The 26,005-nt window shown below is 38.1% G+C and overlaps 1 protein-coding gene across 2 annotated transcripts in view; it reads right to left on the reverse strand.

The window, feature by feature from the left end:
• The window catches only part of LOC132629881 (uncharacterized), a 77,130-nt gene that overhangs the window by 14,463 nt on the left and 36,662 nt on the right, over positions 1–26,005 (reverse strand). For both annotated transcript variants that reach the window (XM_060345285.1, XM_060345286.1), the window contains exons 16-45: positions 20,255–20,350; positions 20,088–20,155; positions 17,755–17,875; positions 17,472–17,681; positions 17,122–17,349; positions 16,929–17,038; positions 16,721–16,817; positions 15,648–15,746; positions 15,402–15,542; positions 15,171–15,239; positions 12,605–13,015; positions 12,172–12,495; positions 11,859–11,990; positions 11,235–11,348; positions 10,071–10,255; positions 7,534–7,642; positions 7,311–7,454; positions 6,724–6,999; positions 5,900–6,517; positions 5,492–5,704; positions 4,644–4,747; positions 3,888–4,183; positions 3,714–3,798; positions 1,944–2,639; positions 1,529–1,847; positions 1,206–1,364; positions 958–1,121; positions 680–857; positions 333–602; positions 38–244 (exon numbers count right to left, since the gene is read on the reverse strand). In XM_060345285.1, the coding sequence (XP_060201268.1) occupies positions 38–244; positions 333–602; positions 680–857; positions 958–1,121; positions 1,206–1,364; positions 1,529–1,847; positions 1,944–2,639; positions 3,714–3,798; positions 3,888–4,183; positions 4,644–4,747; positions 5,492–5,704; positions 5,900–6,517; positions 6,724–6,999; positions 7,311–7,454; positions 7,534–7,642; positions 10,071–10,255; positions 11,235–11,348; positions 11,859–11,990; positions 12,172–12,495; positions 12,605–13,015; positions 15,171–15,239; positions 15,402–15,542; positions 15,648–15,746; positions 16,721–16,817; positions 16,929–17,038; positions 17,122–17,349; positions 17,472–17,681; positions 17,755–17,875; positions 20,088–20,155; positions 20,255–20,350 (6,243 nt within the window). The remainder of the gene's footprint in view (positions 1–37; positions 245–332; positions 603–679; positions 858–957; positions 1,122–1,205; positions 1,365–1,528; positions 1,848–1,943; positions 2,640–3,713; positions 3,799–3,887; positions 4,184–4,643; positions 4,748–5,491; positions 5,705–5,899; positions 6,518–6,723; positions 7,000–7,310; positions 7,455–7,533; positions 7,643–10,070; positions 10,256–11,234; positions 11,349–11,858; positions 11,991–12,171; positions 12,496–12,604; positions 13,016–15,170; positions 15,240–15,401; positions 15,543–15,647; positions 15,747–16,720; positions 16,818–16,928; positions 17,039–17,121; positions 17,350–17,471; positions 17,682–17,754; positions 17,876–20,087; positions 20,156–20,254; positions 20,351–26,005) is intronic.

Below are 26,005 nucleotides of genomic sequence, written 5' to 3' on the forward strand. Positions count from 1 at the left end.
AAGTACACATCTCTCTTTATTCCATTCAGCCAATTACCTTCAAAGGAACTTCAAATATGAAGAGTTCACTCCATTTAGCGGTGGCTTCATCCACGTTATCTTTTCTAGTAATTAGTGGCTTCACACATTTGGTCCTTGCACTCTGAGGAAAAAGCTTTTGTTGATTTGAATCCTGATTCTCCACAACCAAGCGCAAAGCGCAGAAAAAGTTATGGCTATTGCCGTCATCATTGACAGGCAGACCCTGTTAAGAGAAACAAAATGAGAACCTCATAAGTAACTAAAGTTCATTGACAGCAAACCCCACTCATAGAAATCAGTATGTCGACAACCTTGGCTTCAACTATCTGAACAGCAGCATAACGGCGAGGTTCCCTTGATTCATTGGCAACATTTAATCTATCAGAATACCTTGTAGGTGGAATCCATACAGAAACAGAATTATCAGGAGGCAGTAACTCAAATGCATCTGAGTTTTGCTCAACTTTTTTCAGGTACATATCACACCCTAGTTTATTTTCGACCACCACCATCCGAAAATCATCATCATCAAGTGCCACAAAACTAGTATTATCTTGATGTGCATCCCCACGACGAGCTTCCTGTAGAGGCTAGAAATAATCAGAAACTGAAACATAAACAGTAGCTGAAGCATATCTTGAGCATCACACATTGTCACCTTAATCTTTATTGCTTTCTTCTCGAGTTCTCTCTGCTTTCTCCATGACTCAACAGCTTGCCCCAATACATCAAGATTTGCCGCACTCAGATTTATGTTCAAAATGCTGGTTGCAGCAACTCTCACCCTTGTACCAACTCTGGAAGGCGGATGTAAATTGGTCTCATATGTCTCAAACCTGCAAAATGAAGAATAACAGTTGCGGTAAAGCAGCAACAGAAGAAAAGGGAGTCAACATAGTAACAAAATGACAAAGGGTGGATGGTGAAATATATTACTTAAATATTCCATCAAAAGGCTCAACAAGTGGCTCCCACGCTTCTAATTGCGTGTTGAAGGTGGACACAGCCATTGAAGAAATGAGAACAGCATTCATTGCCTCTAGTCGCCCATGTGTTGCAAGCTTAATATTAGTGATTGTTGCATCAAAAAGAGGTGTTACCTGTAATACATGAATGCCCTGATAAACAGACAAAAAAGGAGAAAAATCATATAGGTAAAGAGACAGTTTCTGAGGGCTGCGGACCATTCCGCATAAGCTGTCCAATAGAGTCACAGAAAAGCATCTGATTTTCATGTCAGCTGTTATGTTGTCCCTTGTCTTTGGCTTCACTGAATCACCAAGAGTAAATGCCAATCTACTAGAAGGTTTTTTCAGATCAGAGCGAGCAAGGAAAGTGCAAGCCTGCAATGCAGTACAAAATGATTGTGTGATCAAGGAAAGTAAGCAGCAGGTCAAGGAAGTACACATTCCAGGAGAAGATATAGCAACAATGCAACAGATACTAAAATTGATGATGATTAAGATGCTATTAAAAAAAGGGTCATCCAGAAGATAGTATCTCTGACCTGATTGTCAACTTTCCAAATGCTCCAGTACTGAGAAGCCCTGGAGCCTGAAGATCTTGAAATGGGCATCTCAAGGACATTAGCTTGACTAACAAGATCCATCCTTGGGCAGCAAAAGTTATCCAAATCGGGTGCTTCACTGCTACGTGTTACTACACATCCCAAAGCAGCGTAACCAGGAGGAGCAACTGGGTACCAGAAGAAAGCTTCCTCCAGTCCTTTGCCCGCAATATGAGCAACTTTTGTAAATTGCACAGCCTTTGCAGAAAGTTCAGGGTTGTCGGCCTTGAAGATTATACCCAGGGGAGGTGGTTCTAAGCTGAAACAAGGAATGATCCCACATGTCAAAAAAGGTTGTACTGGTGTATAGTAGGAAAAGAATATCAACTGAAAGGAAAGAAAAATAAACATCTACCCTTCAGTAATAGTGTCACCCAGTACTGCATAACCAGGACGTCTTATAGGTCTCCATATAGAGACTGCAGGTCGAAGATCACTACCCCTGTCCCACCAGATTCGCTCAAAGTTTGGGGTTGAAATATAACAAGAGGTTGCTTTAGAAATTGATCTGATGATGTCCCATCCTGATGAAGTTGCACTCTGTTTACTTGTCTGGTGATGCAGGTGCTCGCTCTCACTTGTTAGATCAACAGTAGGTACTTTTAATGAAGAAGTGTACCAGCTTGAGCTCCAAAGAAGAAGATTATTCAGATCATAACAACAGCTTTTCTGAGGATGACTACTAGATGCATAGGCATAGAATGACCCAAGAGCATTATCCAAACGCCAAATACTGTAACCTGGTGTGAGTGTAGTATTAGCAGCAGTGCTGAAGATACATTCCAAAAGCTTCGTTGATGTTACCAGATCAGAACGTATGCAATGAACTATGTGATTAAGAGGTGGTTGTGTTCCTATATGAGCAACACAACCCATAGCGACATATCCAGGTGGGGCAATGGGCAGCCAAAGAGAACAATCATCAACATCTTGCGCCTTCTCAGATCCTTGAATGTCAGAAAATAAACCTATCATCCTGAAGCCAAGTGGCTTCCTAACACGCCCATACATATTGCTCACAGCAACAACTGCTTGTGAAGGAGGATTGGGACTGAGAGTGGGGAAACGATATGAATTAGGCAAGACATTAAAATTCTTCCAGCAAAAAGCAAACATAATTCTAGCTTCTCTATCCATTAACGTGCTCTTCGCAAAGGTAACAGTAGAAGCAGTTAAATGGCACAAGAATACCAAAAATAAACTACATCAAACAAAAAAGCTACTATGTTTCATAAAGGTGTTAAACTCCACATGACAGTTGAAATGAAATTGAACTTCTAATGACTAAAAAGATACTTCAGGGCATATGGCTGGAGGAAACATCTAAATGAAAAATTTCACAGTTTACAACCAAACATCTTACTGAAGGTTCATGGTTTAATCCTAGACTACAAGCAATGGACAACCAGAAGCAAAATTAAGCACCTCAGAGAAGAATAACAGCAACAACATACCCAGTGTAATCCCACAAGTGGAGTCTGGGGAGGGTAGGACCTTACGCCTACCTTTGTTGGTAGAGAGGCTGTTTCCGATAGACCCTCGGCTCAAAAAAGGGCCTTGTCAACAATTTTTTTGTAAATATCAGTACTCAACCAGCAAAGTAGAGTTCCATTTTTTGCTTTAACTATTTATTATTCTATGCATGGTAATTATTCTTTTGGTTCTGATGTAACAACAGATTACAAGTCTGCTTTACTTGCCCATAGTTATCCAGGCGTCTTGGATGCTATTATGCAGTACCACCAGCACGATGTTTAAAAAGAATAGAATAAACTATTACATAAGTTTTCTTATTTCAGCTAAAACTCTAATTATGTGGGGAATTATATCAGAGCACTTTTTCTTTTGAGAAAGGTAACATATGTATTCATCAGCACCAAGTTGGCACTGGTATCAAAATTTTATGTCAGATCACTTTGGAGCAGGGGGAAATCATTATCCCTGAAATCATAGCATTATCAATCCTATTTCAACTCAACCAGATGAAATGGAAGCATCAATCTGACGTCCTCCAATAAAAAATTAACCAAGAATCAGGTATCAACTCAATGAAAATATTGCATTCGAATTCGCAAACAAAGCTGTCGATAAACAGAGCGCAAGCACATTTTATGGATCTTCTGACCTCGATGTGACACAATCTCCCAGAGTAACATAGTTCGAAGGTGCTCTGGGCCTCCAGAATGTGAGGTTGTTAAGACACCCATGTTCTGCAGAAGTGCAACAGAATCAAACATCAAGATCTATAACAGAAAAGATTAACGAAAACAAACTTACAAGAAATGGAAAAAAGAAATACCTCTGGGACAAACCCAAATTCTATCAAACTGAGTACATGGCAACAGGGGATCAGCACTCCCAAAATGTAAAGCAGCAGTCGCCTGATTCTGCAAATTGAGTAGAAGGGAGACAGCACCAAGAGAAAGGTGGGCACATATATCCGTTGACAATAAAGAAATATTTGTTTTATCCTTAACGGAAGTATATCCGCCAGATATATCAACTGGGTCAAGAATAATAAGACCAGAACCAGCCTCAACAGTTAAATCCTTTACCAGTCCCCGGATCCATGTGTCGTTTTCTTTTGCTGCATACCTGTTGCATCAAATCGATAAGTATCTGGAAAATGAAGGAGGTACATAACTATGTTGCTCAAAGTGCTATTCGCCTGTTCGCTACATTTAATGAGCTTCTCAGCATTCAGACCGTGTTGATAGAGTTTAGGATATAGTGAAACAAATGGTATGATATTAAAAGTGCCTGACAGCATGCAGGAACAGAGAGAGAAGAAAGAAATCATCTCATTCTTAGTATCAAAATCAGCTGTTATCGGATATACATGCAAGCAAATAACTGGATCTCTATACTGATGATTTACCTCCTCATTATACGTAATATATTAGGGCAAACATCAAACTACCAATTAAACTATGACATGTGTAACTTAACTATTACACCTCAGCATGGCCAAATCTACTGGCCTCCAGTGACATGCTCATACTTACTGAAAGAAAAACTGGAAAATAAAGATAGCTTTCAGTGACAAGGATCTTACATGAAGTTAAGGTCCATTTTCGCCCGGAGGAGTTTTTCACCATGAGCAAAGTCATCCAAAGATGACTTACTACTATCATAAAATGTGAACTCAGGAGAAACAACCTGCGAGAGGCAATATAACAATCAATCAACTATGCCTCAATCTAAAGAAAAAGTTAAGAACCAGAATGATATTGTTTAAGAGCTGACGAGAGCCAGTGAGCTGTAACAATGGTAACTAGAGTACAAGAAAGCAGTGGTAGAAAAAGAGAAGGAAACATATATGCAAAAGAAAAATGAAAAAAAGAAAAAAAAAAAAATATATATATATATATGCTCATCATGATGTTACCAGAAATTTATCAAAGAGGGTATTGCTCTGCAAACAAAATCAATGGAATAACAAGATAATAAGTTGAAGAAGTAAAACAAGTCCTACTAATAAAATATCGAACATGAATAGTGTTTGAAGGGAATTAATTGATATCAGATTACAATTATCCAGCCCCCACAACGTACTGTTTATGACCGAAGGTGAGGAAAAAAGGATGGAAAAACTTTTTATGCTATCTGAAGCTTCTTCAACAGCACTAACTCCATACCATATTACTTGACAGTTTTCAGGTGGTAGGTCTTAAAGTTGGACAATGTTTGCTTTGTTTATTTATTATTTACTTTTTTGTTGTTAGGCACCCAATTCTATTCAGTGTGCGCAAATGATGCTAATAATGAAAATTGTATCACAAAGTACAACTGGAAATATATAAACATAAGCTAACACTGTAATGTCATAATCACAATTTACATATGAAGAAAAACAAAAATATATAATAGATCACAGAAAGAATTTTCAAATAATTAATTTACCTGGGCCTCGAAACTGTAACTTTGTATTTTACTTGATCCATTCGGGTCAAAGTCAGAAGCATCTGAATTATACAACAATTCATCCATGGACTTCATACTTTCATCATTGTCAGAATTACTGTCAGATATGGTTACATCAACACCATCTTCTTGGCAGACCGAGTAGCTGCTTTCGTTGCTTAGGTAAGTATATCTCCTTAAAAGCAACCCATTCTGCATAATAAACATATTATAGGCACAAGATCATTTTCAAAGGACTCAGAGCTTTCCATGACTAGGAAAGATGATCATCAACTTTCAGTATTCACAAAGGCAACAAGTCAACAAACAAAAGTGTTTCAGTGCTGCATAAGGGATGCTCTCTAAATTGAAATTTTCCAAGAGAGTACTGAGGTAGATTGTAGGTACCTCAATTTTCACATTCACAAATCTCAGCCTCTTGCCACGACCAATAATGATAATATGTTGTATTCCTGATGAATGAAGCCCCTTCTCTTCCACCTTATCAGTCAGGCGTATTGTTTTTCCACAACCATCATAGGTGTATTCATCAATCCCTATAGCATCCGCAACTAGCTGTCTATTGGGAGATAATAATACTAAATCCTCTTTCTGCTCATAAAGAGGAGCGGACAGGATTATGCTGTTGTTTTTACTAATTGGATCATTCTTGGGATCCATGATCTCCTCTCTACCAGTCAGTGCTCCCAAAGATGGCACGAAAAACTCACAAACAGATAGTAAGAAGTCTGGTACAACAAGAATACGAGGCTGCTGTATCCGAAGAACAAATGATTGGGAAGCTGATCTCCATCTGCAGTCCATCACAACCATTGTTGAAGTTGGAAAGTCAACATCGGTTTCAGGAGAGTTCTGTCGATGAGCATCAATGCATGACCCAAGCATCAGCCTCATTTCAGGCTTTGTATCTGGGCGAATATCTAAAACAGAGAACTTTGGGATAGTAATGTAAAGGTCAGCCTCAGATAATGATGTCATTCGGTATGACACCCAAAGATCTTCAAGCTGCAAAAGACAGTTAAGCAGGCCACAGTAAGGTAAAATGTGACATGGATACAATGATACAATGACCAAACAACTTGCTACTGAAAGAAAAAACAGAAGAGGAAGGGAGAGAAGAAAGAAGCTAAATGGCAGATTAAGCTCAAACAAAGACCTTGATGTTGAGACTGTACATATCATAATTTAGTATCACATATAAAATGACTAACCGCAACATGAGCCAAGCATGACCCCTCATGAGCGTCATTCCACAACTCCAACAAGGCATAGCCCACTTCCACAGCCATTATGGTAACCGTTCGTGATAGGAGTATTTGACTGTTTACGTTCACTTTATCAGCTAGCATTTTTATTGTATCTTTTGAAGCAGATGTGCTGCTGCGGAAACTAGGTGGAAGTGTCGGATTCTCTGAGAAATTCATGTAGAAACAATCAAGAATGACATTATATTCTTTATCTGACATCATGCCGTGCAACAATCCAACCTGTTTGAAAAGTTCGAAACAAACATTAAGACTTATAACATAAGGAATCAAACACCGTATTTAAAACCCCAAGAAGTATCAACTTTTGGGCTCTTATGAAAATGAGGAAAATAGCAAATGCAGAACCAAGAAACCTCTGCCCAGCAACAGCCAAATAATGGTAAACCGACTTGTATATAAAATAACAAGCAATGAGCCACGAATAAATAAGAGTCTCAGAAAAATAATATCAGTAAACAATCTTAAGAAATTTATATTACACAGAAGGTAATATGAAACCACGTATAGAAAGGTTGCTGACAGAACACAACCTTTACTTCCAGAACAAATGTTGGGACCTTCCTGAAAACATCTCGCAAACTGCGCCGAACATAAACATGTATATCTCTGCCTTCACGTATCATTGGTTTGCCTATACATCCATTAATTCCCACAGCCATGTTAATCCCCAGAATCTGAAATGTTACAGAAGATTTTAGAAAGCTCTACGTTTAATTCCAGGATTGTTGACCATGAAAAGCAGAAATCAAGTACCTCTGCATCAAGAATATCGAGATGGACAGCTGAAGGATCTTTTTCAGGAAAGCCAAACCAACAAAATTCATTTTGGACACGCAGATGGCCAAGATCAAGTTGCATGAAACTGCACAGAAAGGGAACATATTTGTCTTTGAAAATTAACTGGGAGACAAATGACAGCATAAGAAAACAAAAGCCACAAGCGCTAAATCCAAAAAAAATTCACACCGTTGTACTTCATTCAAGCATACAAAGATTTGCTAAAATCCGTTCGCTTACAAAGAGCAAAATATATGTTCAACAAAAAAGACAGGAAAAAGACGAGGAAAGAGCAAGCACCACTTTGTAGAACATAGTGGCAATGGTCAGCTGAGGAAGCTTCAATTCCTCTAACATCAAATTGTATGCAAATATTTTACATGAACCTTATTCTTGCTTTAGTTAAAAAATATGCACACACAATTAGTCAGTTGGCTGGATGATAGAGACAGCAATATCTCATGTTAAGTCGGGACTCATGTGGAGGGTTGGAAGAGATGGTTAGTTAAGTGAAGTCATTTTATCATAAGCTTTTAGCAAAGGAGAAGGAGTATTTCCACGCTTATCAGTTTGGATTCCTAGGGCACCAAAAAAGGTGTATTTTCACTTGGTTGGTAGCGAGGGGAATTATATTGACAGTTGAAAATTTGAGGAAAAGGTGAATTGGATATGTCAACTGGTGCTTCATCTGCAAATGTTCAGTTGAAGATGTGGACCGCTTCCCACTACATTGTCGTGGCAACTCGGTTGTGGTATGAGATTTTGAAAATGTTTCAGGATGCAATCGCCGATACCGAGCACAGTGACAGAGGCACTCTCCCACTGAAAATTTAGAAGAAGAAAGAGAAGTAAAAGAGCCTGAGATGTTATCCTACTAGTACTCATTTGGGTCCTGTGGAAAGAAACAAATAGGAGAGCTTTTGATGGAATATAGAACGCCTATATACAATTGAGGAATACTCTCTCATTCCTAGTTTCTTTTTTTATTGCAACCATTAGGTTCCAGTGTATATAGAAGACTGAGTGTCGTATGTAGAGAATCATACTATGTTGTAGATTCTCCACTTTTTGGTATCATATTCTTAAAGCTATTTATGAAATTAAAGTAGTAAAAGAATTTGCACAGGAAGTAAATCATCGACCCTCAAACCAATTGGAGTGAATCAATAGATTCATTTTTGGGACTTCCCATTATTTATTTTTTATGAAAATTGATAGAGAGAGCATAAGGCAACCAAAAGCAGTGAAGAATTAAAAACACAGAAAAATGGGTCAAACAAACAAGAGTCATCTTAAGAAGAACAATGATGAGTAAGGCTGATAAAGAAGCAACAGGTAAAAAGATGTGCATAAGCTTGTGAGAATTTTATGAATGGAGAGAAAGCTATAATAGAATCAACTTAGTTCCAAGGCCTCGGTAGAGACAAATAGACCTTGATTGGTTGAATTAAATTGTCAGAGTTAGAAGTTTCAGAGACACTAATAGTTGGGATTGTCTACACTAATCGGTGAAGAGGATGTTTTAAATGGCATTCTAAAATTGTTACCAGTGAGCCACAGATGCCACGACATTCCAACTTTAAATTGCTAAAGGAAACAATTCAGGAATTTTATGTTGCATCACCATCAAAGAAGTACATAGAGAAGGGAATACCATGCTTTCCTGAGCATAACAAGGTATTCCTGATTGAAAGTAAGAACCTTCTGTCATAACTTCCTCATTTTTTTGGGCATTGGTAGTGCCAGATTCTGGAAACCACTAAGACTTTCTGTAACTTTTTTAGAAGGAGCTCTTGCAAGATAAACCAAAACTAATGAACGAGAAACGGCAAAACAGCAAGATCATCCTCCACAATTGCCCTATTATCATCTCTTCTAGATCATAAAATCATTGGGCTAAGCACAGCTCGGTTTAGCTCAAGTACTCCAGGAATTAGTAATAAGGTGGTATATTGTCAGATAGTTGGAAGCAAAAAGCCAAAAAGCACATCAATATCAATGTACACACAAAATAGCATAGCATCATGCAACGAAGTTATTGTAAGAGTCCTAATTATCAAAGGCCCCCAGCGCTTTGGTTCAGTGGTAAGAGCGCAGCAAGTGATATGTGGGTTAGACGCACATCAGAGCTTGCAGACTAAAAGCCAGGTATGTAAGTGGGAAGGGTGAGGAACAAGCCCATTATCAAGCAATTATCGAGCCGTGCACCGGCTGACACTTGGGGATTTCTTGTTAATCAGCAAAAAAGAAACAAAGAGTCCAAATTATCAAAGTTATTCCTCCAAATCATTTCCTATTTAAATGTGAGGCATCTCAGTTTCAAGGAAAGAAAATACTCTTAAAGGAAAAATGCAAAATGCAGACAAACCAAAGTTCGGATAACTAAATAGCTGGAAGATGAAATTCAATGTTAGGCATCCTAGTCTCCAGGAAAGACAACTCTAAATTGGCACATGCATAAAATAGACAAGCTAGAGTTTGAATAATTAAAGATTAGCTGGATAGGGACTGACTCTTCACTTCTGGAATTCTTTGGGACAATTATAAGTGGGGTGTCGAGTGAAAGGTCCAGCTTTATTGCAGAGGCGCCATCAACCTCATATTTCTGAATCAACCATTCAATCCCCCCAACCTTATCAACGAGTTTAATAGCTTCCTCAGTATGGGGAGTTGCAAGCTCCATGAAGTACGCAGTAATCTGCACGTTTAAAAAAGCATGAATCTGTCAGAAAATTTCATGCAGACATACACAACACAAAAGTATCCCCCTCATTGATTAAACAGATCCAAGCATATATACAACAACAACAACAACAACAACAACCCAGTGAAATCCCACAACGTGGGGTCTGGGGAGGGTAGAGTGTACGCAGACCTTACTCCTACCAAGGTAGGATGGCTGTTTCCGAGAGACCCTCGACTCAATAAAAACATAAAAAGAGGTCAGATACGGCTAAGAGATTCAAAGCGATATGGAAATGAAATGAAGTAACGCAACCGACACAGATAACATAGAATAATCAAAGCACAGGAAATAACAGATAATAGCATAATAGCATAAATTAGAGCACAAGAAATTATACTACGATAATGCGACTATTAATAAGGCAGGGTAATGAGACTATCTACTAGCCTTCTACCCTAATATGGGTCCTCCAAACCCTCCTATCTAAGGTCATGTCCTCGGTAAGCTGTAACTGCGCCATGTCGTGTCTAATTACCTCTCCCCAATACTTCTTTGGCCTACCCCTACCTCGTCTGAAATCCAAGCATATATACACACAGGAAAAAACTAACAACTCTTATCTTCTAACTGACATCCACTTGGGAAGTTTCACCAGTTGATGATATCTAATTCTGTTTGCATTCATAATTTTCTGGACTTCAGGAAAGCTAAAGGACAAAAAAAAAATTGGTCTAGCTCTTTCTAGTTCCATGTGCAGTGCATGTTCACCTCTCAAACAAAGAAGAATGATTATTTTCTTTTGTGTCTGTTCTGAAAGAAAGCATCCCGTATAGTTTACAGGTACGCAATAGCAGCATACAAGTTTAATGAGCTTGACAGTAAGAATACTCACAAGTTATAACTAGACCAAAGCCTTCTCAAGAAATGCTAGGTCACAAAGAAGCAAAAGGAAAGAGCAAGTTTAATATGTTAAAAGAAATAAAACGCTTACCTCTTGAACAAACCTATAAAGGAAAACTATACGAACTGCTGAAAGCCGACCACGCAAGCTGTAGTCATATCCTTCATAATCGTCATCTCCTGTACTATGAGACTTAAATACAAACTGAACCAGGGGAGAAACCATCTTAGTACAAAGTAATAAAAAATATATGTTAAAGAGATATAACAAAAGGGTAGCTATGACAGAACCCAAATTCAATATATATATCAAGTAAATATATTTTCATTAATGAAATGGCCAAAATCAGCCGCATACAAAAGGTTATCCCAAAAAAAAGTAGAGAACCTACAAAACATAAGATTCTCGACAAACGACACCCAATCTTCTATACAGCAAGGAACTACATGTGGTGCACCAAAAGAAAATAAGAGATCAGAGAATATTCCTCAACTGACTAAAACTCATCTCTACCCCTTCAAAGTTCTCATGTTCTCTCTCTCCCCTCTGTGTGTGTGTGTGTGGGGGGGGGGGGGGGGGGGGTGTGTGCATATATGTTTATATATATAGACACACATATCAGCCAGTGATTGCAAGAAATTACGTGGGAAATTGGACAACTGACTTTCATCTATAAAAAAGTGGTAGTGTGAAGTTCAGAGAATAACTGAATACCTGAATGAGTGATTCAGCGCCTTGATTGCGAATATCGCATAGCCAACCCCATCGCTGGTCTGAGCCAAGTGTTAGATCACATAGCCTGAAGTTCCCAAGGGTTCCTTCTATGGAAGTAGAACTTGGATGAACCTAGTAGATATAAAAGTAAAATATCAAGACAAAAAATGAAAAGGCACAAACTTTAAAGCTGGGATCGCATGGTTGGGAATCCAACAGGAATGTCTCTAAATGACCAATCAAAATTCGATAGAGATAAAAAGTAATACGTTGCTAAAAGCAATACAAATTTAATATCATGCAAGGGCCCCACCTTAATATCCAGCAGAAAACTTTCTTGCACAAACATAGCAAGCTGAGAACCGTCCTCCTTATTGAGGAACACTGTAACACTGTCAACATTCATGTTTAGGAAAAACACAACACGTTCTTTTCCGCGACCAAGCAACCCTTTGACATGAGTATGGCCCAGTTCTTCTGTTTTCTCTTTGATCACTGAAGATTCATCGGGATCTTTCGGGAGATCTTTACTAGTTACCATGTTATTTCCTGAACTCAGATCAAAGCCAAAATCGATCAAAGCAACAAGAGTAGGTCTGTTGCAAAAGAATTCCAGCTTCGACATACTAATACTCATCTGAAAAAATTTCGAAGGGAAAGGCAACAGTTAAGTGAAGTTTGGTATAAGGAATCTCTCCAGCTTTTACTCCTCTTCAAGAAAGCAATGTTTAAGACAAGTATTCTACCTGCGTATCTATGCCATCATAGTCAGGAGTATCAGGATGCCGCGTTGTAAATGTTAGAGAGACAAAATCAGAGTCATCAGACCCCCGTGCCTCATAGAAAATATCACTAGCAAGACTTCTTCCCCTTGATAGCTCCTTCTCAGGGGTCGTAGCTTCAATAGGATCGGTAAAGGACAAGAAATCTGGCAAGGCATCTTTGAAAATATCATCCTCTTCAATTACCGCCAAAGGTTGCTCTTTCCCATGAGGTTCTAAGGGGTCAGGGCAGCTGGCAGCACCATGATCCATTAAAACAGAGCAAGCCAGATATTGGGGAGCCGAACATAAAGAACCTTGAAGTTCATCCTTAATTTTCAAAGAGTGCAGCTTCATCTTTACTGCCAAGTCACCTTCTGAATGCAGTACACGCACCTGGTAAAGAATATAACTATATTTAATGTTCAATTTCTAACACAAAGATGCACAGTAGCTGATGATTTTCAGTTTAACTGGTCCAAACTAAATTGTGAAGGGAGTTTCACAAGACAGCATTTGAAACTAAATTGTCAACAGGGTTGCTGATCCAACATAAATTTTAAATTACATACATAACAACAATTTGTACATTGATAAGGGTTATCGTCCAACATGAAAATGAGAACAGTCCACTACACTAGAGTCTCTACTGAGTACATAACATGCAAAGTAGTGTTCTGTCAGACATCCACGAACCAAAGAGCTAGTGCAGTTAACACAATAGCGTTACGAATCTTAATAATATTATCCCGTGCCTTTTATTTCACAAATCCCTTATGTTCCAGCTGGGAACTTTGAATTTCATCCGGAAAAAGAATGGTATTACCTTCTCCTTGTCTTATTTTCTCCCCAATCATAATTCACATGCATATCAGCTTTTTATCATCAGTTTTGCCCTGCTATTTAGATTTTATCTCCCCTCCCATAGCTCGTTATTTTTCAATTGAAGTTGTCTCCTCTGCTACATTCTCAGGATCATGTTAAGAATTTCATGTTCAAACCCACTATAACTCCGAAAGTCTTGCATGCTTTCCCCATAACCAGCTTGGTCCGCTTGGATGTCTCAATTCTGTCGAATCATGTATCCTGTGAACACCGGAATCGTACCGGGGAAGAGAAAGACAGTCGCCGAAGGCATGCGATGAGCACACAGGGTCTGAGTCACTCACCAATGGTGAGGTTATCCCTACTGTGGGTCTTGGTCTGCGTAGAGGATGGCTCCTTTCCTTAGCTTCATCATTGGCTTCTAGATGGTGGTCAAGAGTTAATATCAGCTACCGTTGACATCGTGGACTTAAGCTCAGTCTGGGGAGACTGAGAAATAGTAGGTTTGGTGGAGATTGGGCCCTTAAGCCTCCAGAATTGTTTGGTCCAGCCAGGTTTTTTCTTCCCCTTTTCATTTCAAAAATTACCGCCTCCTTTAGCTTGCCTAGATAAATCAGACAATCTGAGGCAAGCTCAACTTCATCCAAGCTTATGCTAAAACCAGGCCTACTCTGCCACCTTAAAATAAGTCCATGCTTCACAGGAGAAAATTCCTAGAACTATCTCTCATTACCCTCGTCCTTCTTTCCTTTTCCTTAAAATACTGACTTAGCAAAGACTATTATTACCTAGCAGTTCCGTTCCACGATCCCCTTTACCACTCAGGTTTTGCAAACACATTATCTACTTTCACTGTAAAATGTATGGCAAAACAAAACACAAGGACAGCAGCGGGATGTAAGTATCTATGTTGCGCAAAGTGCAGTGATTCATTCAGACAGAAAGACAAGATGACTTTATAAAAGTATATGGCCTCTGACACAAACCACATTTAACGATATAAGACCAACTTCTAGAATTTCAAGTGCTTAAATAAAGTAGCATTTTCCCGTTTCAGATTTCACTACTTTTTTTATAAAGGTCCATTTCAGATTTCGCTACTCATTGTTGTCTTTTACAACAGCACACACCCACAATGTTATGCTTAAGTCATTGCGGGTGGGATGGCTAATCAATCCATGCAGTTATTCAATCATCACTATTTAATCTATAAAGACCGTCTATAGGAAGTTATCCGTGGTTCTAGTACTATAGCAGAACCTTACTTAAGAGAAAGGAATTCAAAAAACACCATAGGCATCTTGATTGACCAAGGACTTGAAGATTTGATCAAATAACAGGAAAATAAGGTTTCAAAGACGTTGACCTGGAGAAAGGCAAAGTCCTTCATGAATTAAGTAAAACGGAGCGAACTTAGTTATACTCTCCGAAGGGATTATTTTTCTAAGACTTTCACACAGCAGCAGCAACTCTTGGTTCATTTCATCAACCATGCATCAATGGACAACTGTTTGAAATCTCTCCACCCCCCCCCCCCAACCTCCCCGGCCGGGGAAAAAAAAAATTATTTCTCCTATTGATGCACATTTTTTCTTTGGCTAGGTTCCAAATACTGACATCCTTGGCAAATAATTTACAAGCAAAACCTAAACAAATTCTGAATTACAAACAGAATAAAGATAACCAGAACTAGATATTGTACTAATGTATAGGAAGTCAGACAAACCTTTCCACCAGCAGCAAGAACGTCAAGAAGTAGTGTCTCATCAAGTCTCTCTGCCAGATCATCAACAGCCTGCAAATTTGATGGGAAACGAAATAGCAGAAGCATAAGACTTTGTAGATACAACTACTTAAATCCTCAAGAGGGAGGACAAAGAACCAAGTAGAAGCAAAATACTTCTACGAAAACTGGACAAAAGAAAGATTAGCAGGGACGACAATCCTGACAACCAACCTTTACATATATTGATAACTTCATTTCAATCAGCGTTCCATTAACAACAAGCTCTGCTGTCCTAGCATTGACAGCTTGAGATTCGGCAATTTCCATTACACCATCACCTAGTTCTCCAAGTATGTCGATAGGAGGAGGAGCCTAAAACCAAAGACATGTAAAGAAGGTACTGAGTTTTAAGGTGGTTAGAGGAAGTAAGACCGGGAAGAATGAGAAAAGCAATAAACATTATTTGTATAATCATACAGAAGCTCGATAAGTGGCTTTTGTAAGTTCTCTCAGCCAAGTAGCTTTCATCTCCTCATCACGGAACTCAATTATCATGGTGTTAGAGCACTCCAGAACCTAATGAAGAAAAGTACAAGACATAAAAGGAAGAACAGTTGCACATGGACTCAGAACCTGATGAAAAAAGTAAAATACATGGCAGAAAGAACAAAAGAAACACATTGGTGGTGGTACCACAATATTAACAACGGATTTACAATAAATAAGAAAGAGTGTTATTCATCCTGTACATGCAGGAACAATCCGGGTTTAAGGATAAATTTAGCCACAATATTAGCATTCATAATGATATAGGCCCAAAGGTGGTGATAGAACCCTTTTCTTCGTCTTATTGCTTTTTAAACATTTCACTTACTTATCATTTTCTTACAAATTGGAGAGCCTAGATTGTGGTGCAGTGAGTTTTATCTTCTATAACCATGTATATACTGAAGGGGCGCCTTGGCGTAACTCGTAAAGTTGATGCCATGTGACAGGAGGTCACGGTTTCGAGCCGTGGAAACAGCCTCTGGCAGAAATGCTGGGTAAGGCTGCGTACAATAGACCTTTGTGGTACGGCCTTCCCCTCACCCCGCACTTAGCGGGAGCTTAGTGCACCGGGCTGCCCTTGTTAACCATGTATCAACTTGTGTCCCCTTCATTTCTTACCCCATTTTTCTTTTTCTTTTCTTTTTGATGTAGAAGGGTCTCGGAACTACACTACAATTGCCCAAACTTTTTGTCAGACTTCCAAATTGCATTGAACCAATTTCGATTGAATTATAGGATTTTCTTCAAATATGGTTTTCATCACACAAGACCTCTTTTTAAGATTACTTGACTGTCTAATAGTAAGATGATTTTTTCTCTGAGAACTTCCATAGAGCAATAGGTTAAGTGCTGTCTTTCTCTTTATATGCTTTATCAAATAGTTGCTACACATTTTTTGACTCCACATTTTCTCTTGATTCTTGATTTCTCTCACCTTCCACGACCTTTATTCATGCCCATCTATATGTTGCGGAAGAATTTCAATGAGGAGACTGGCATACCTTCTGCAGATCCATGCCTCTGGCACTGATGCTGATACAGGAAAAGGAACCTCCGATGTTTGCAGGCGGAATTTCATGTACTTGCTTACCGGCCATACTATAGGATTCAAAATGACAAAAACAAGTTCAAGACAACTTCCATATAAGGAGGTGAAAGAAAGGCAGAGAAAAGTCCGGAAAATGAATATCAAAAATCTTAAATATGCACCTGGAGCATCTAAGATAACTGTGGGAGACCTCAGAGTCCAAGGCATAAAGATATAAACCAGATAACACAAGATAACATGGTTGCCATGAAGCAACTGAGTAGCCAATCCCCTAAATCAATAAAACAAAGTAAAGTTAACGATATTAAGCCTTTGATTAATATAGTAGCTGCAATTCACACAACACCTACATACCTTCCAAACAAGGATCCGAGCCTCAGTTGCAAGATCAGGGGGATACCATGGGGCATATTCTGGTGGGAGAGTTTCAATAGCAGGCTGCTCGGTATCTGGCATTGTTCGGTAGAGTAAGTCTAACAACTCCATCAGTCTGCGATATCTTGCCGGTGAAAAGTGAAGGCCAAATTTAGGAACTTGAACAGAAACACGCATTGATGGATGGCCGGGATGAGGCACCTTAATCTTCACAAAAAGATAAACAGTAACAAAATTAAGCAACCACAAGAAGAGGACATCAGAATCCAACTGCTAATTAAAGGCATTGATCGTGAAGACAAAACAGAATAAACTACATTATTTTGTACCTGATCCACAATAACAGCCATTCCACACCTATCAACAAGAGAGCATAAGTTCTTGGAATCTTCCAGGTTATGACATGCCGAAGGCTGACATGACAAACTGCACTCCTGACTATCAGAACCACAGTCTGTGAAAGAAGCTGCTATGTCCCTTCCAGAGATATAGAAACGAGAATACAAACTTTGGTTCTGATCACCCAGCAGGCCATCACCCTATATCCAAGACACACGTGCTAATTGGTTTTGTATAGTATAAAAACAACTTAGCTTCTTGAACATGACATACCTTGGTATTTAAAGTAAAATGACCCAAATCCAACAGAAGATGGCTATCACATTGCAAGGAGCCATGTGGTCTAATAGGAACTCTGACTTTTGGAGCATCGAGATCAATATCAAGGGAAAATCTGAGAAACAAAGTTATCAGCACCAAAGAATAATCCACTCGAAGAAGCAAGAACTAAACCATAAGAACTGAATTGTCAATCAGATACGATGTTAGTAAAAGTCATCGCTTCATCGCTTAAAGCAATAAAATGTAGGGTCATCGTTGGATGCGCGAAGCCATTCGCTTTAGAGAAGTGTGCACTTCAAAACAGTGATACACAAATTGATCTCAACAAGAAGTGGCCAATTCTATGAATCTAAACTCTGAGGAGTTGGATTAATATATGTAGTAAATAGCATATTAAAAGAAATTATTTTAGTTGCAGATGGATTATTACATTACTATACTCTTGTATGTTTGGCACTCCCTCCATATCAAAAAGAGGTTTGGCACTCCCTCCGGATCAAAATGAGGTTTGGCACTCCCTCCGGATCAAAATGAGGTTTGGCACTCCCTCCGGATCAAATTTGCCCCTATTAAGCGCTATGTGATCAAATCCCAATACCTATTTAATTAGGGGCAGTTTAGTCAAATTACCTATTTTTTCTAGGAGATAGTATTTTCTTAAGGGGTGTGCAAATGGCTCAATGGACACTCTTTTTGATCCGGAGGGAGTACTTTCTAATTTTCAGCAACTCTTTTTTGATAAAGTAATAAAATTTCATAAAAAGGGACAAAATACACCCGAATACCAGAAGCATGCCAAAAGTAAAAAACCTTACAAAAAATTATGGTTTTCTACTAATAGGAGTCAAAGAGCAGCTGACCCGTTTTGGTCCCTTGGTGGCATCAGGCCACCAAGCCTCATGGTTAGAGGTGGAGGGCCCTTTCCACTTGGCAATTTTCCCGTCTTTTACTTTCTATTTTTAATTAACCAAAAGAGCAAAAGTTGCTTGAAAATATGGTAAAGTAGTTAAAATATCAACTGAAAAAAAAAATCCACTAAGAGAACAAACTAAAAAAAATCCACTAAAAGTTGTGGAATTCAAAACAGGATTTAGGAAAAAAAAAGGTTCAAAGGAAAAAACTGAATGTTAGGTTGTTTGCATATTCCAGGAGACGTTTCCAGTTCTCTTTCTATTCTTTTCCCAAAACATAATGTAAATTTCAGAACTCTAACAGGTGTCGCGTTTATAATATCTCTGTCATATCCTTGGATGACATTCCTTGTGTCATTATTCAGCAAATAACAATTCCTATAATAATATTCACCTCATAGCAATCCCGCATCATTATTCACCGAATATATATTATACAACCGCTGGTTTGTAATCTTCACAAGTAGCATGTGAACCAAATGATCCCAAAATAATTTGCATTTAAAAAAAAAAATAGAGATTTTCCAAAATAGGAATTCTCTAAATTCCAGTTATCCCTATGCAGATATAAAACTCTTCAAATTGAAAATGGTCCTGATAACAAATGGCCTAATGGAAGAGTGTCAACAATAATAACACCTAGTTGATATTGGAATCCTTTGCTTTTCCATTCTGTCCCATTCTTAGCTAAGTTTTGCATTAATAGTCGACAGATACAACTTTTCACCATGTGGTTTTAGGTCTTGTCATCAATCATCACCACCTTCAATCATCATTTCATCACACCAATGGACCAAAGCACGCAAAGGTCTAGTAAGACATGATTAAACAGTCTGAGGCATTTCATTTTCTCATTTATGTGTGCTACAATGCGATTATTTGTTTTGTCCAATCTCATACAACTACAGAACAATATTAACATTGTAGGGGTAAGGATTACACCCTACCCTCCCTAGACCCCACTTGTAGAACCACACTGGGTATATTGTTGTTGAGGTTTCATCAATCGGATGTGTTGATCCTTAGAGACCGAACATTCACTCTCATGTAACATTGTTAATGTTCTAAATTTTCTGATTAATCAAGGCAAAAGGAAATAAAAATAATAAGCAATAAACTAATTAAGTCAAACTTCTCAAAATCATACACAAGGCTTGTTCCAAAGCACACAAAATTATTCAGACCACAGACATCATAGGAAGGCTTATGCTGAAAATTATTCAGACGACAGACATCATAGGAAGGCTTATGCTGCCAACTACTTTTGCCAGGAAACATATATGATCTAGGATATGCATTTACCCCTATCACATTACGCAGAAAAAGAATAATATATAGCCCTTGCGCATCGGGCATTACATCTTTTACGTTAGAACAAGGAAAAAGTGGAAAAATCAGAGCAAATTAAGCAACCTGCTTTGCTTCTTGAGTACCATCTGAAATTGCTCCTGAGCTCTGCGAGTCATCTTTTCAATATTTTTCTACATTAGAAATTAGATACAAAAGATTAGCTTCATTCACAAAATGCTACATTTACATGACAGTAAAACATAATATACTGGATATTCAGAAAAGATCACCTGTAACACAGTTGCAGTTTCTAATGCTACAGCAGGGCTAACAGCACTGCTCCTTTTCATAAATTCTAAAAACCGGTCATAGGTTTCCCTGAAAACCTGTCAAGTAATTTCGAAAGATAAGTGATTTAAAATTGTTTGATATTCACATGCACTAACAAAAAAACAAAATAAAAGAGACAATAACAACCTTGACATGAGAACCAATACAATGCCTATGCAAAATTGTGAATTGGAGATGGAATCCAACACATAATTATTATTATTTTATGCATGTTATTTTTCTTGGGACAAGTATGTCTCAATCTGACAGAGATGACAGGGAAGAAAATCAGTTTAACAAAGGGGACAAAGAGATGCATCATTTACTGTTTGTTCACAATATCCACTCCACTGTCCATACTAAGTAGGCGTTTGTCCATGCAATTTGGAGCTCAATTTGAAGTTTTGATTTGAAATCGGCGTTTGTTTATGACATTTGAACAAAACTTCAACTTCAATTTCAAATCCCAAATTCTCCTAAAAGTTGACCCATAAGTTTATAGTTTATAAAAAGGACCCATAATTTTAAATTTTATAAAAAAAGACTAATGTTCGATGTGAAGAGATTGTATGTATCATGTGGGAATATTATATTAATGAATAGTTAGTCACTACTATTGTTGATTTATTGGTGCTGAGTTTTTGTTTATACGCAAGTTGTTACCCATTCAAAAAAAAAACTAATGTTGATTTATTGGACCATTGGATCTTTGTAAAATTATGTGTATTTGAAATTTGTAATAGCATGTAATTGCAAGCATTTATTTATAAAAGGAACATGGAGATACGCAATTTATTAATGCGGCACCTTAGGATATTCCGATACCTTGTTTATGAACTATGGTTTGTTCATCTGGAAAGAATGTATAAGAACTGGGGAAATTTTGATAGTTTTCACAAATTGTGGGGTTTTCATGTTTATGAGAAAAAAATACAACTTTTGAGATCCAAATTGCATGTCCAAACAAAATTTCAACTTCAAAGCAACCTATATTTTAATCAATGATTTCAGATCGTGGCCTAAAGGGCCCTAATACTATTGCAAAACTAAAATTCCTTTTTTCTTTCCCAATCAGTTCTTAATGATAAACAGAAGTAAATTCAAAAGAATAAGCACCCAAGGGGATACCACCCATATACAAAGAATAGACAAGATCCCAGTTAATTTACAAGAGATCTTATATCATAATTTCCAGTCATCTGACTATATGTTTTAATATGTTAAGATTACTTCATCTTTTGCATAACGAATTAAGAGCCATGCTTAACTAGGTTAACAGTTTAGACACCAATAATATCAATTCCGAAAGAGGTTCCATATAAGATGAAAAACTAGTCAAATGTAATGTCGAGGTGGTTCAAATTCAGTAGTTGAGACACATAATACTATAATTTTTGAAGGTAAATTTAAAGAAGCATGAGATTATAAAACGGACAAGCTGGAGAACATAGAACAGATGACTGGTGTCGTCAGGTGTAACTAGGATCGCTTCCTACAACTTAGGATTTACTTACAGCTAAGTGCAACCCTCAAAGATTCTGCAGTTCAGAAACCAGCAACAGAGTAAAGAAAAAACTAGCAGAATGACCAAAGATATTTATAGGAAGGGGTAAAGACTCAGATCCCTCATTTATTTTTGGTGCATGAACATAGTTCCTGGTTGTATAGAGGATTGGGTGTCCTTTGTAGAGAGCCATATCTCTTTGTAGGTTCTTTACTTTTTGGTATACCAGAGGTATACGGCCGATTTTGGCCTTGTTGATTAATGAAACTACTTTATCAAAAAAAAAAAGGGGAAGGCGGAAACCAAATTTAATTTGATTAAGTGTAACATTATCTAGCCTCTATACCTACTGCTTTTGTTATTTATGACTATACCAGCTAATGTGAAGAAATACCATCTCATAAAGTAGAATGTGGTAAAATCGCTCATAAAGGGGCTGGGGTTCATATTATACAGGTTTTCAATAGAGCCTTAGTGAACAAATGAATTTAGAGATTTCGTTTGGAGGACTAACGACACTTCATGGAGAATATCATCATTGACATGATTGGGGCACAACAAAGAGGCTGGAAGAAACCAGATACCCGGACCAAATGGAGTAGCCTTTTGTGGAGAAGCATCATGAATATATGGGATAATTGTTACAGACATGTCTAGTATAAAGAGGGAGATGACACTAGAATTAGCTTTTTGGAGACAGAGGTTCTGCGGAGATGCCTCCTCATGCAATGCATTCCCTGCCATACATGGTATTTCGCCAGAAGACGAAATCAATCGTCCACATATGCAGAGAGCAGGAAGGAAGAGTTCTGTGGGACCACAAAATTCAGAAGAAATTTGCAGGCTGAGAGATGGAAGAACTTCACAACTTACTTGGGTTCCTCTACAAATAAAATATCTTGATTATGAACAACTATAATTCGAAATGACAAGGACAAAGATTGATCTGAATGATCATCCATCCGACATAACTAAGAAGGAACGTGACAGACTTCTCTTACCTCTCAGTGTGGATTCCAAAAACACGAAACACACCAGCTTCTTTACATGGCCAACAGCATGCTAAGCAATCGTAAAGGCAGAATCTTGAGAAAAATAAAAAGATATATACGCTAGCTGGAGTTTCATGAGCAGGGGGGTAGAAAGGTTGTTAATCATTTACCACATTTCCAGATTAGGTGTATAGTGTGGTACATCTAGTATACAGGAATTTTACTATTATATTAATGAAACTAAGTTTATCAAAACAATAAGATGGAGTAAAGCGCGTTGAGGGAGGCCAATACAGTCAATAGTGGACCACGACCAACAAAACATAAAGCAATATAGTGGCTAAGAAAGTTCTCAACTGGGCTGTCAAACAATCATACGTCCCTGCTGCCTCTAGTACCAAGACAAACAAAACAGTAATAAAAGTGAGGAAGGGCTGACATCCACATCTACATCCTTATCCATTCTTCTTTTTCTAGACCCAGAGAATTCATTAAGAGGAAAACTTTCAAGCATCAGAACAATATAGAATATTACATAAAAAAAACCCAAGCAGGGATTCCACAACATTAATGCTCCTTTAACTCAAATCCAATCAACTGAAATCTCGACCACATGGCAGTAGTCACGACAAAAGAAAATTCCATTTAAAATCACATAACCTTTACCCCATCAATAGTATCCAGCAATTCTAGGGTGACAAATATAAGAAGGAACCTTAAATTCTGAAACCACATCTATTAATTAAACTCTGAGAATGAAATCTCAAAAGTTTAAACATATTAAATTAAAGAATCTATCTATATTATATTAAAAGCATGAACTCCCTAACTTGAAAGTTAAATTACATAAATACCCCAACCTATTTAATTATAAAATAAAATTACCTAATTACCCTTACTAAAAAATTAGTTACCAAACTCATTAAAAAAAGCCCCAGCCAAAAGAGCCGTAAACCCTTCATATTCCTTCAGTAAACATCACAACCTTTCAAACAGTCTATGTTTTTACGAAGGAAAGCAAAACCGCACTTCACAAATAAGTTTCCCACAAAGATTGGACGGATTATGCTGCTAGATTGGACAAATGATGTACCTGATCAATATCTTTCTTTTTCATGATTTAATTCAGTGGATTTAAGATCTTATCACATGAGGAATACACTCAACATGGTTTGGTTATACAAGGCAACCTCCACTTTTGACAAAGAACGCATAAAGCATACAGCATTTTGATGATTTTACTTTTGCAAATTTATCAAGACGACGTATCAAGTTGTTGATATCTTGTAACGACCCATTTCGTCGTTATAGCATTTTTTACCCTTTTATACCCGTTGACCCTTCCCCGAGCCCTATGTGTACGATTTAAACCCGCGGGGATGGGTGGTACGGTTACCGAGATGATCGGGCAAGGTTTGTGATGACTTGTGCAAATTAGAGCTTTAAAGTGAAAAACGTTTGACCAATAGTTTACTTTTGGTAAACAGACTTTTTTTGACCAATAGTTAACTTTTGAGTAAACTGACTTTTTTCGGGAATCCGCCGATTCCGAGAGGTCCGGATGGTTGATTGTGAATTGATGAGATGTTCGGTTCGATTCCCAAGGCATTTGAGAGCGTTTTGGGTTATTGGTTGGAAAGGTGGTATTTGGCCATTGGGTGTTGACCCGGTCAAATAGACCTCCGTTGGGAATTCCGAGACCACGAGTGAGTCCGTAGCATGTTTTTATGTGTGAATGCATGTCTGGTTTGTATGTGGAGGTCTCAGGTGATTGTTGGATTTCGGGATTGAATTGATAAAAAACCAGAAATTTTGGTGTCTGGTGTCCCTGTAGCAGCACCAGATCCGCCATAGTGGACCCGCTATAGCGGAAAGTTGATATTCGATTAGGGCACCACAGTGGACCTGAATCCGCTGTGGCGGATCCGCAGTAGCGACCCCATGGTAGCGGACTGGTGACAGTTGCAGCGGGGTAGCGTGTTTCCAGATTCATTAAATGCTAGGATAAAACCCTTAGCTCTCTATCACTTCATTCAATACTTCCTAAGCATTCTTGAGGCAAATTGAAGAGTTCTTGGCTGATTCTTCTCTGTGGTAAGTCTCCTAACCTAGCATTCATTATTTTAACCTTCCTAAGCTTAAATCCATGCTAGAAATCTATTAGAATCTAAGAGAAAAGATGGGTTTTGATGATAACTTCTTGAAATGAGTTCTCGTCTTTCTAAATGGAAATTGTAGGTGGGTTTGACTAATCTAATCATTGGATTTGATGATTTCATAGCTAATAGGCTTGAATCTTCTATTTATGTTGATTAATTTGAAGGTTGAAAAATTAGGGTCCATACCCAAATTGGGGCTTTTCACTTGAATCTCGAAATTGATCCATTCTTGAGTTATTTTAGCGATTGATTAGTAGGATTAAACTCCTAGAACGTTGAAATTGCATATTTCACTATCAAAATGACCGTTTTACCCTTGTAGGCTCGTTTCCCCTTTCTCCATAATTGAATTTGATTCGAAAGATAAATATAGCAATATGGCCTTTGTTCTTCATTATTTCTAATATAGAATTCGAATTTTCTTAGACTTTGAGTATTTGGAAGCGCTACAAAAAGGCAAAGCAAAGGTGTGATTGTTCTTGGCTCCTGCTCAGCTACCAGGTAGGTTACGGTTTACCTTATGGTTAGACTTCGGTTAGCGAAGCATATGTACAGTTAGTGATTGTTGGAGAAAGCATGTACACCTTCGGGTAAGAAGTTAAGATGGATTACTTAGGTTGGTATTGTTATTTGATTGTGGCTTGTTGCCTTGTTATGATCTATTGGCTGGTTGTCACATGTGTGATACTAGACTTGATGATTAGTTGTTTTATGATGATTGTGAAACCGCATCTCTCATATGTTGGGTATTGTCTTGTAAAGAGGAAGGCTATGATATTGAGAGTGTTATTGTGATATGTGTCCATGTGTAACACGATTTGGCATTGATATACTCTTGTTGACTTTGATATCATGCATGCACTCCCACTTGCATATTGGGACCGGGTTGCACGTTCCGCTATATTTGGACCGGGTTGCACGTTCTGCAACATATATTGGACCGGGTTGCACGTTCCACAACAGATATTAGATCGGGTTGTGCGCCACATCAGGTACATGGACTTCGCGGGCCCCCCATGGGTCATGACTATCGAGGCGTGGAGGTATTCCGCCCGG

The sequence above is a fragment of the Lycium barbarum genome, chromosome 3, assembly GCF_019175385.1.
Source record: "Lycium barbarum isolate Lr01 chromosome 3, ASM1917538v2, whole genome shotgun sequence".
Classification (NCBI taxonomy): Eukaryota; Viridiplantae; Streptophyta; class Magnoliopsida; order Solanales; family Solanaceae; genus Lycium; species Lycium barbarum.